The sequence below is a fragment of the Drosophila ananassae genome, chromosome XR (assembly GCF_017639315.1).
Source record: "Drosophila ananassae strain 14024-0371.13 chromosome XR, ASM1763931v2, whole genome shotgun sequence".
Taxonomy (NCBI): Eukaryota; Metazoa; Arthropoda; class Insecta; order Diptera; family Drosophilidae; genus Drosophila; species Drosophila ananassae.
The window spans coordinates 13423492-13434284 of NC_057932.1; the positions used below are offsets into that span (position 1 = coordinate 13423492).

The 10793-nt window shown below is 39.6% G+C and overlaps 2 protein-coding genes across 2 annotated transcripts; one reads left to right on the forward strand and one right to left on the reverse strand.

Annotated features, from left to right (window-relative positions):
- The first annotated feature begins 1041 nt into the window (after positions 1-1041).
- On the forward strand, positions 1042-3840 carry LOC6504972 (nucleolar complex protein 4 homolog B). Its single transcript, XM_001965675.3, has 4 exons — positions 1042-1309; positions 1371-2079; positions 2141-2670; positions 3642-3840. The coding sequence occupies exons 1-4, from the start codon at positions 1172-1174 to the stop codon at positions 3756-3758; spliced, it is 1494 nt and encodes a 497-aa protein (XP_001965711.1). The 5' UTR covers positions 1042-1171; the 3' UTR covers positions 3759-3840.
- Positions 3780-8252, reverse strand: LOC6505297 (pickpocket protein 28). Its single transcript, XM_001965674.1, has 5 exons — positions 8047-8252; positions 7681-7993; positions 6296-6444; positions 4128-4936; positions 3780-4054 (listed from the first exon to the last, which is right to left on the reverse strand). The coding sequence occupies exons 1-5, from the start codon at positions 8250-8252 to the stop codon at positions 3780-3782; spliced, it is 1752 nt and encodes a 583-aa protein (XP_001965710.1).
- Between the last annotated feature and the right edge of the window lie 2541 nt (positions 8253-10793).

Consider the following 10793-nt stretch of genomic DNA (forward strand, 5'->3'; position numbering starts at 1 on the left):
ATCAACAGGCGCGCATGCAAATTCCCAAAGGAAGGACAGCCAAAATATTTGTAAACAAAGCGAACGAAGCCGAAACCCGAAAGCGTTGAAATTGAGACAAAAAAACGAAACCGAAACTGAATCGGAAATGCCGAACTCAAAATTCTCGAGCCGTTTGAGCTAAAACTCAATTGGAGTAATTTATGTTTATGAATGAACGTTTTGAAGCACAAAAACTCTAAGAAAGATTTTAATTTATTCATCTGTTTCTTTCTTTTAAACTATTTTTCTGTTCTTTTTTATATATATATTTTTACTAATTTTACAGCACAACCAACATTCAACACAACATATTTTTTGAAATTTAGTAGTTCCGCAATAGAGATGGATATTTTGAAATCCCCTAAATAACGATATATCGATAAGAAACAAAATAAGTATGGTACTCCGAGGAAATATTGAAAACACCAAATAAAAAACATCAGTCAAAATTTCAATTTACTAATTGGTTTATTTTTACTATTTACTATTTACTATTTTTACCATTTTTTATTGGCTTATTTTTTAGAGGCTAGTTCGTTTAGAAACGTTTTTAATGTTTTGACAACTAATCGACTATCCCAGGTGAACAATATCTAGACATATTGGGTTTCTCCGATAGAGGCTAATTTGTATATGTATTATGTTCTTACCCATCTATTGTATATGTGGTACATGCTTCATTTCTTTAACGCCTACGTATTTCTTAAAATTATTTAATGATTAATAGAGAAAAATAACTCTGAAATTATACATTAAAGTATTCTGTAATACATTAAAGTATTAAGATATTATTAAGTATTCCTCCCTCCCTTATTTTAAAATTCAATCAAATTAAGGTCATACTAAATATCAGACAAGACTTCAAAAAATATCGATATATTTTTGGGAATTTTCAAAAAGCATGCTATTTAATTAAACTTTAAATAAAATAAGAGAGTTTAATATTTTATATCAATCATACGAAACAAACCTTTAATGTGAATATAAGATATATTTTAATGTTATTAACTTTTTTTATCGAATTGGTAGCTCTTTCTAATACCTTTTTCAACGTAGTGGCAACTCTGGGCGAGCACGCCGCACGTTTTCATTTATTTTGGTTTTGTTTGGTGTTTTCTTCATTTATAAACATAAAATAAATTAGATTGAAATGAAGAAACCCGCGGCGAAAAAAGACGAGGATGCGGGAGAACCTGTGGCCAAAAAGCAATTACAAACAAAAGCAAATGTCTTGCTGAATTCTAAAAATGTGGACACTAAAATTCTGAAGGGTTTTGTACAAATGCTGGTAAGTTTAATAAAATAAAAGTATATTCCAAATGTAATATTTTTTATTTTAATGTTTACAGAAAGACACACCCGATAATGTGCAAGTAGGGGACGTGATGAATGTCCTGGAAGTGATATTCAAAAATCTAATCAAGCGGAAATCTTTGGATGGAGCCGAGAAGACCCCCGCCAAAATCCGGGAGCTGTACGAGGAAACCTGGTTGCTTCTACTGGAAAACCTACTCCAGGATAGCGAGAGCTCCGTTACCATAAAAGTCTGCATGCAGCTAATAAAGTCAGAGGCCAAAACTCCCATAGCACCAAACACTAGCTTTCCTTTTTACCGCATTCGCCGAATTCTCGACACACTTCTAAACGCCGAAGAAACACCCACGACTGCTCTGGTTAACTATGGAAAATATTGCAAAAACCTGGATATCCTGGATATTACCCTGAAACAGCTGTTGACCCTAGTGCCAAAGGGAGAGTTCAAGGACCAACCCGTCAAGGCAATTAACTTCCTGTCTCTGATTAACCTTATCGACATGGGAAAGTCGGTGCTAAACGGGGAGGAATACTTCCTGGAGACGGACAAGGCCTCGACATTTAACTACAAACAAAATCAGAAGAGTTTAAACAAGTTGTGGAAGGCCGTCATGGCGTCGAGCAGTGGGGTGGATGAAAAAGTACATCGCCAGCTGCTGGTGGTGCTGCTAGAGAGGGTCATCAGCCATCTGGACGATCCCATTCAATTGACTGATTTCCTGATGGATTCCCTACATCAGTTCGGTGGGTACTAGACTCTTCTTTATTTCCATCGAACTCCCAAGCCAATAATCCACTGTTTCAGATGGTCCCATTGCTCTTCTGGCCCTCCAGGGCATTTTCACCTTAATGCAAAAGCAAAACATCACCTATCCGGATGTGTACGAGAAGCTGTACAATATGTTCTATCCCCGCATGTTCTACAACAAGTACAAGGCTCGTTTGTTCTACTTGGCGGATATATTTTTGACCTCCACCCACTTGCCGGAGAATCTGGTGGCTGCTTTTGTCAAGAGACTGGCCAGATTGGCACTGCAATCCCCCACCGAAGACGCCGTGATCATGATCCGATTCGTCTGCAACTTGCTGCTGAGGCACACGGGTCTGCAGAAGCTGATCAAGGCCAGTGGAGCGGCGGATGAAATCAGTGATCCGTATGACGAGAAGGAACCCAATCCGGTAAAATCGGAGGCCATCAACAGTTCGTTGTGGGAAATCAGTCTGCTGCAGAAACACGCCATTCCCGAAGTGGCCAATGCGGCGAGGTTCATAAATTCCTCACTGCCCATCATGGAGTTTGATCTGGCCCCGCTTCTGGACAGGAAGGAGTGCAATGTAAGTTCTAGGGCATTACGACACTACTAGGGTTGCGACTTTGGTTTTTATTTTTTGATAGAGCGCAGGCGCAATCATAAAATCTTAGGCATTCGGCTGATTATAAATTCTCAAACTTTTTCTGCTTCTGATTTAAAAAAATGTTTAAATATTGAGTTGATTGGTGTTAATAGTTTTATACCAGGTGGAGGTTTTGTTTCGGAGTTGTGGTGCTTAATTTAGAATTAATTTCTTGTTTCCAGCCCATATGGATTCAGACCCATTGTGCCATAACATAGTGCATTGAAATGTTCATAAGCAGCTTCCGAGCTGCTTCCGAGATATTAAGGGTGGAGTTCTCTGTGGTTTATACCCCTGCAGAATTTGATAATTTTGGCCTGAGTCAATATAAGCTTTTAGTTAGAAGGATTGTACTTTTTCTGAATTCTATTTATCGTGAACTGATCCGATATAAATCGGAATTTTCAAACTTTGATGTTTTTGAAGATAGAATAGGACTTATAATGAAATTCTTATAAGGATTGCCCAAGTTTATCCGATGTTTTTGCAATATATATCCGATCGGAATATATCTTATACTATAAACGCCCCAATTAGTTCCCCTTTCTTGTTTATGAGTTTAATTTTAAGGACTAGATTGGCGCAGATGGTGATGAGATTTGGTTTATTCTAGAAGAAATAGATCTATCTTATTAAGTATAGAGATTGGGTTATTGTATGCATACCTTAGTTTTTTTGTATACCTTCTTAATGTATATATTGGATGGTAGTTGGATCTATAACTGGGAAGATATTTAACATTTGAATATGTTTTTTTTAGAGCTTTATTAAGAGTATTATTTTTCGGTTTGTCGCAAAGTTCGTAACACACATATATTTTTATTGATATTGATTAAAACTTCATTAAACTAATAAATTATTAGTTACTTGTATTATTAGTACGAATAATAGTTTTTCGATTTTTTTTCCAGATTTTCGACGATGAACTGCAGTCGAAAGCCAAGCAATTCGCTTTGAACTACGAACGACCTGGAACCCTGGCTTTGCCCAAGAACGGATCCGTCACGAAGTACTTTGAACTAATTTAGATCCTTAGACTCAACATAATCTTAAGCTGGATTAAAGTGCAGCCTGTGGGGCTGTGGATGGGCCATTTCGGCCTGAAACCAATTTGCTGCCGATATGTATTTGATATTGCCTGGGAGTGGCACATTTCTGGGTATCATATGGGGTTTCTGCTTCTCCTTCTCCTTATCCTGATCCTGGCGCAGTTGCCGCAGTTCCGAGCAGGTGCGACAAGGACGAATGAGGGCGAAGTAAATACACTCGGCTATGGAGAGGAAACTGAAGCCCAAAAACAAGCCCATCAGGCCGCCAACGCAAGCTGGAATAAATATTAAAAAATAGTATAAGGCTTACATTTTCTTTTACATTTCTTTAGAATCCATGAAACCCACATAAGAAATCGGAGAACCCAATGAACTCCGTCTGCTTGCTGGCCCTGAAAGTGGGATCCTTGAAGTACATATTCACCACAGCCACATTGCGTTCCACATATTTCTCCGAGAAGTTCCAGTGACTGTTCGGGTGAATCTGGTTGAAGCCGCCGAAGGCTATTTTCGTGGAGTACGCCGTAATGCTGAAGGAGAGGTCGAAGCAGGAGGGCAGGCACTCCTCCAGACAGGACTCCACGGCCTCAATGGTCCGCAGTCGCACCAACTCGACGCAACTCCTCTTGCCCACCGGACAAATGGTATCGTTCCACTTCAGCCTCGGCATGTAGAAGGCCACACAGCCGCAGTGGAGCACCAACAGCCCGGAGAGGCATTCGGCCACGCAGTTCCTCTGAGTGTAGTGGGCAAACCAGCGCAGCTTCAGTTCGTTTCGAAACAAACACCGTCTGTACTTTTGATCCACCCACCGCAGGTGCTTCTCCGTCAATATTTTGGCCGGGTCTATCCGGAGCTTGGTTTCCATCCCGGGGGCCAGAAGAACACCGATTTCCCGCACATTCGGCGACTCATTCGGGCTGTGCAACGCGATCTTGAAGCCGATGCTGCTGGACGAGGAGCAGTAGTAGGCGTCCGCGCGCACATCCAGCGTCAGTGAGAGCCCCAAGGACTCGCCGGTGCCCTGGCCCCGTCTGGGATACAGCGGCAAGTCCCCGTCTCCCAACGTGCCACGCCTCTTGTAGCCCAGTTCGGCGTGCCAATTGACGGACAGGAATCCCGGGGGCAGGCTCACATTCCGATGTGAGAGGGGTACACTGGGAGAAATGCAAGCATTTTATTTTAGCTTTTAAAACTAGAAACTTTTTGGTTTTCATACCCGGTACTTGCAGAGAACAAGGGTATTTTGTATTCGGGTGGATGTATGTAATAGGGAGAAGCAATCATCTCCGACCCCAAAAAGTATATATATTCTTGATCTGCAGTCGATATCCGTCGATGTCCGTCTGTCTGTCTAAACGAGTGGATCTCAGCTACTATAAGAGATAGAGCTATACGATGTTACATGTAGACTTCTATAATTCCGACGTAGGTCAAGTTTATATAAAAATACAGCCACACCCCCATAAATGACATATTTCTGTAGCGTTAGTGAAGGAAACAATTGTGAACAAAATTTTAATTCTTATATCTGGAAGCTAAATTGGCAGATTTTTAGAGTTATAGACATTTACTCATAGATCTCAGTGTCTATGTGAGTTGAGTATTTTGCAGCAGAGCAGATTTGTCTTTAATACCCCCGCAGATCAAGTTTGTGTAAATGTGTCGCCCCCATAGCGCCAGCTCAAAAAAGTTTTTTGAAAAAGACTTAATGCCAAACTATTTCAATGCCAAATTATTATCTTCTAAACTGCAGGAGTTACAGATTTCTCATTCTGCCTCCCTACTGGATTTGATTGTTTATTCCAAAACACACAAAAGTATGCAACACGATTTTGGGGAATCTATACTTTGAAAGGTAAAATAAAGTTTGGGTGGAAGAGATGAGTACCGGGTATCAATTAGTCAAGAAACTCGACTATAGTCGATCTTGTTGTAACTTTGTTGTTTTTTAAGTTAGAGGATTGGGACTTTCATGTTACCAAGATATTTCTTGATATCTTCAAAATTTCATAAGGATGGAGTGACTATATCCTTTAGCTGTCATATAACTGAATGATCGGAAGCTAGATGGATGGGACTTTCTACATAAGGATCGGCCAACTATTTACGATCCGATATGAATATAAAATTATAAGCGGTTACCTAACAGAGCGGGTATATCCTTGAGTACATATTTGAACTACATGCGTATATGCGTTTGAAAAAATAGTAAATAAAAGACTAAGTAAGCTTGGTTTAAAAATAGATTTAAATCTTAACAGAAGGTATTTTAAAAATGTATGTTTCTTAAAAGAAAGAAACTTTTTTAGGTAAGCTCTAACTAAGTTTTGTAAACCAAGTGCTTGGCTCAAATATTCACCAATTCTGTCAACCATTTAGGCCTCAGAATGTAAGCTTTGGATGCAATATTGCTTTGGGAAAGCTCGATTCTGTACTTTCGGGTTGAAGCAAAAGGAAAATGCTTGATTAAAAGCTAAGAAAAGTGTTTCTAGAGTTGGTCTAAAGTTGTTCACCTTTTCCGGTACATAAACCTGGGGTGCAGCATATTGAAAACACAGCAGAGGCCCTCGTCCGTGACAATGGGATTGAAGAGTCGGGCACACTCGTAGTCGTCGCCGCCAAATCGACACCCAATCACCATTGATTGACACGTCTGGGATATCTGCAAAGTGATGTTTTTCACAATTAGTATAACAATTAATTGTACATATAACCAAATAGCTATCTAAATATCTCCTAAGTTGAAATAATTACAAGATACGAAATCGATTATGTTTGAAGATTGAAGTACTTACCAATAAAACATATTGATTAAAAATATAGTTTTTAATATTTTTGCATTTGTAAGGCTATTCAAAATCACTTAAATAATAATTGATCAAAAAATAAAAATTATGCAAATAAAAATAATTAGGAGTGCTAACTTACAGAAGACGTAGCTTCTTTCAGGTCCTGTTGGTCAAGAAACTCCCAGTTAGGAAGTTTCGGAATATGACAGGTTTTCAGGATCAAATCAACCCGTAGATCTAGTTTACGGGTTGAATCAGTAAGCCAAAGAAGCTAAAGAATCCCCTTTGCCAGGGTCATAAAGGGTCATAAAAACAATAACAAAAATAACGAAAGGGCAGCTGCAAGTCCCGCCGATCACAGTGCGAATATGAACGGCCCTTACACTCAGTGCTCTTCTGCGTCAGACTCCAGTGCTCTCTCTCCCAGTTTCGCTCTCGCTTGCTATCCATTTGTCTCGTGTTTATAATTCGCAAGTGCATATTCCGAAGAGGTTAGAATAAAAAGCACTTGTGATGGCGCCTCATTCGGCGGTCGAGCGCCTCACAGTTATCAAGGGTCGTCCACGTCCCCGACTAATCGTGGAAACAAAAACATCTCTGATGTTTTTGATCTCTGATGTTTGACAAAACGCCGGGGAGAACGCTAAAGAAAAATCGCTAAAATGTACGCTAATGTAAAATGTACACAAAAAAGCTATAAATGAAAAATCGATGAGAGGAATTTTCAAATCCATTCACTACTTCGAAAACCCACAAAGGGGAAAGGAAATAAATTTCCCTATTGAAAACGGGGGGGAAGCTTAGCCAACTCTCTCCTCCTTCAGAAGAAAACAACCAACTTACTTTGGCTGGCTACCAAAAGCAAATTTGCAACTCATGCCCTTAATGTTAAATATGGGCCTAATGTTCAAAACAAGCAAAAAATCCAAAAAAAAAACAAAGAAAATCCAACAAAACAAAAGTAAACTGTGAGGCGCGATCTGATCGCTATCTTTTTTGAAATTTAATTTTAAGGTATATTTATATTATTATATATTATAACAAAATAAAATGTATGTAGTTAGTTTTTACTGTTTCTTTTTTCCAATATTAAATTTAAATCCACTCACATTCATGATGAACTCCTCCCAGTTGGAAGAGTTGGCAGACGACGAGGTGGTCTGCAGAGCGTCCATCGGTCGCCGGCACAGCATCTGGAGCATCGCGTACTCGGCAGAGTCGTTGGCCAGGTGGACGACCCTGTCGGCCAGGGCCTGGTTCAGATTGCAGATGGTCACCGCCGGAAAGGGCTCGTTGGTGATGGAAGTCAGTTCCGGGTCGATGCCAACTATCACTGGGGTGGTGTTCCACTTATCGAAGGCGTCCTGTATCAGATACACCGCAACGGACACGACTGCCAGCAAGGCGATGCCAAAAAAGAGTCTGAGTAACACTAGTTATAATCTTTAATTCGGACGGAGGTGGATTCAAGCTACCTGTCGCTGCCCCTCAACTTGCTGTTGTTAATGTACTTCAGACCATGAATTGTGGTATTGCGACAGAATTCATCGGTATTCCTGGACAGGATGCGCCGCCAAGTGGCCAAAGAAATGCTGAACATCCTCGGCCTTGACTTGGGACTTCTCCTTTGTGGTTGGCCCAGGAACACCGTCGTCCTTTGGCGCGTTCGTGGCACTCGCATTTTCAACTGGAAACTCTACTGGGCGGTCGACCATCTGAGGCTCTCCCATTTATACTCCCCCGTAACCAATTTCCATTTCTCAAATTATCTAAATTGTTTATTTAATGTCATTTACTTGACCGGACAGTTGAATTGTTGCGGTTTCTGGCTCGACAAGCTTTGGGGTCAAATGGATTTGATTTCGGAAAGGTGATGGAGTTTATAGTAAGTCATCAATAATAGTCATCAATATCGTTCCTAGAAATTCAAATACAATAAGCTTAATGAAATATGCCTCGAATATCTTTAGGCTTAGTCATAAAAATCAAGTCCTGGCCACTTTATTGCCACCAGTTGGTTACAGTATTGCCTTTAATTAAAGGACTCGCCTCATTAGGAGAACGAGAAACAGGAAGAGCCAGCCCGAAACTGAAATCCTAGTCGAAAAAAATGGGAAACCATGTCCTGAAGCGGCAGGAGCCGAAAGAAGTTGAACTGGTAAAGGCTCAAGTTTAGGACGAAAGCGAAAGAGACGGGTAGAGGGCCATCAAAAGGGATAGATAGACGGAGAACCGCAGAAAACGACACTTGAACGAAAATCAAATTAAAAGCTTCAATGGCAACAGACGAGAGATGGTTGGTCAGGATCCCAAGGACCTGTTTGGTCGTCTTCTCCTCCTGCTTCTCCTTCCCCTTCAGCTTCAGCTTCATTTCCAGCTCCAGCTCCTGCTCCAGCTGCCTCTTCTTCGAGCCACATGTCACCACATGGCACCTGCACACACACAAATACACACACACACATATATATCCTGGTATATACGCACTTTGTATGACTTCATTGAAACAAGTTCATAAAACACTTAACCTGACCGAACTGACCAAATGTCCCATGGGAATGCCGCCCGACTGAGCCGGACCGAGCTCGTTGGTCTTGTTGACTTGTTAGCAGTTGATGCCCCCCCTCAGGACCTTCTTACCACGCCACACCGGATGTATCCGCATCAATGAGTGACCGACCCGACCGGCCCAAAACTTTTCCCTCCTGCAGCTCCTGCGACTTTGAATCCGATTTCGACTCCTGCTCTTCTATAGGAGGGGGGGCATCATCAAAAGTTGCCAGCAAATTGACCTAATCTATGTACATATGTCTATCCGGGTGCAGGCTGCACATATGTGCCGAAGGATGTGCCAAATTACACTGCAGGAAATTTATTTTACTTTCGATAAAGTCTGTATTGTTTTACCATTTCATTGGTATTGTTATTCTTGACTTTATGTTAGTCGGTTCGAACTTTGCAAGTACCTGGGTCCGAAAGTGCTTAAAATGCGAGTTTCTATGGAAAGTTTTATTTTATTTTTTATCTTTTCTTTAAAACAAATTTTTTAAGCTTTGCCTTTAAGTTCCAATAAAGGTTTTTAGAGCAGATGGATAGTTTGAACTATAAATAAACGTTTTTGTTGGAATAGTCCTTTTACCTTTTAGAAAAGTTGCATAATCTTTGAATTAATATTTCTTTAAATATAATTATTTATTTGACTAAATTTCCATTTTATATGATTTTTTATGAACAACCAAACAAATAATTTGTTGAAAATAAATTGCGAAAACACATTGCGAAAATATCCATTTTTTTAAAAAACACATTAATTAATTTATGTATTATATTAGATTAAATATAGACTAATTGTAAAAGGTTGTTATGAAACAAATAATAATAAAAATCTATATAAAAGAAAACTGCTTACATTCAAAGTGACAAAAGTATGATTTTTTAGAGTGTCCTTCTGGAGAAGCGTTCAACGGGCCTGGGACTTTGGTAGCGAAGCATTTGAGGATTCAGAACTCAGAACGCAGGACTCAGGATCAAGGACTGGGGATTGCGGGCCGCAGGTTGCGGGCGCTGGAGGGTGTCTGGAGGAGGTGTTGGCAGGCAGGCACCCGCTGTGCCCCGCCATTAGAAATCGCTTAGGCCGATGGCGACGATGCAATTTACGGCGGCTAATAGCAGACAGATGCCTCTTTATGTACGTTTTGTGTGTATGTTTGCCAGTATGTAAATATGTATGTACACATATCCATTTGCGATGTACATGCATCAAATTGTCCTGGGCCTCTGTGGAAGGTGCGTTTCAAGGATGTCTCCTCACAACTCGAAAAGGCGTCACAAAAGTTTCGTAAGTTTTTCGGACGGAAACTTTATGATTACATTACAATATTAATTGGGGATAATTGCATTATTCTGCATTAGTTCTTCAGAAATTTTAAACTAATTAATATGATGTTGAATGAGTTCAAATGTTTCTTAAATTTGTGTATAATTATTTTTCAAAACAATTTTTTCAATTAGTTTAGATTACTCTTTAATAACTTTCTAAATAAAACATACATTGGTTAATTGTAATCCCAAAATTTATTTTGAATTAAAAAGAACATAATTTAATACATATCTATGCCTAAAAATATATATATATATATAAATAAAAATATCATATACTTATTTATATTTTGATTAGTTTTATTTTAATTTAAAACCAGCAAAATAGCTCACTTTCTTACAATGC

Excerpts from the sequence above, each read along its gene's own strand:
- LOC6504972 (XM_001965675.3), top strand. The coding sequence starts at position 1,172 with ATGAAGAAACCCGCGGCGAAAAAAGACGAGGATGCGGGAGAACCTGTG. Across the intron at positions 1,310-1,370 it reads AGGGTTTTGTACAAATGCTG|AAAGACACACCCGATAATGT; the intron begins GTAAGTTTAATA and ends TAATGTTTACAG. Across the intron at positions 2,671-3,641 it reads TGGACAGGAAGGAGTGCAAT|ATTTTCGACGATGAACTGCA; the intron begins GTAAGTTCTAGG and ends TTTTTTTTCCAG.
- LOC6505297 (XM_001965674.1), bottom strand. The coding sequence starts at position 8,252 with ATGCGAGTGCCACGAACGCGCCAAAGGACGACGGTGTTCCTGGGCCAA. Across the intron at positions 6,445-7,680 it reads GGGAGGAGTTCATCATGAAT|ATATCCCAGACGTGTCAATC; the intron begins GTGAGTGGATTT and ends ATCACTTTGCAG. Across the intron at positions 4,937-6,295 it reads AGGTTTATGTACCGGAAAAG|TGTACCCCTCTCACATCGGA; the intron begins GTGAACAACTTT and ends CATTTCTCCCAG.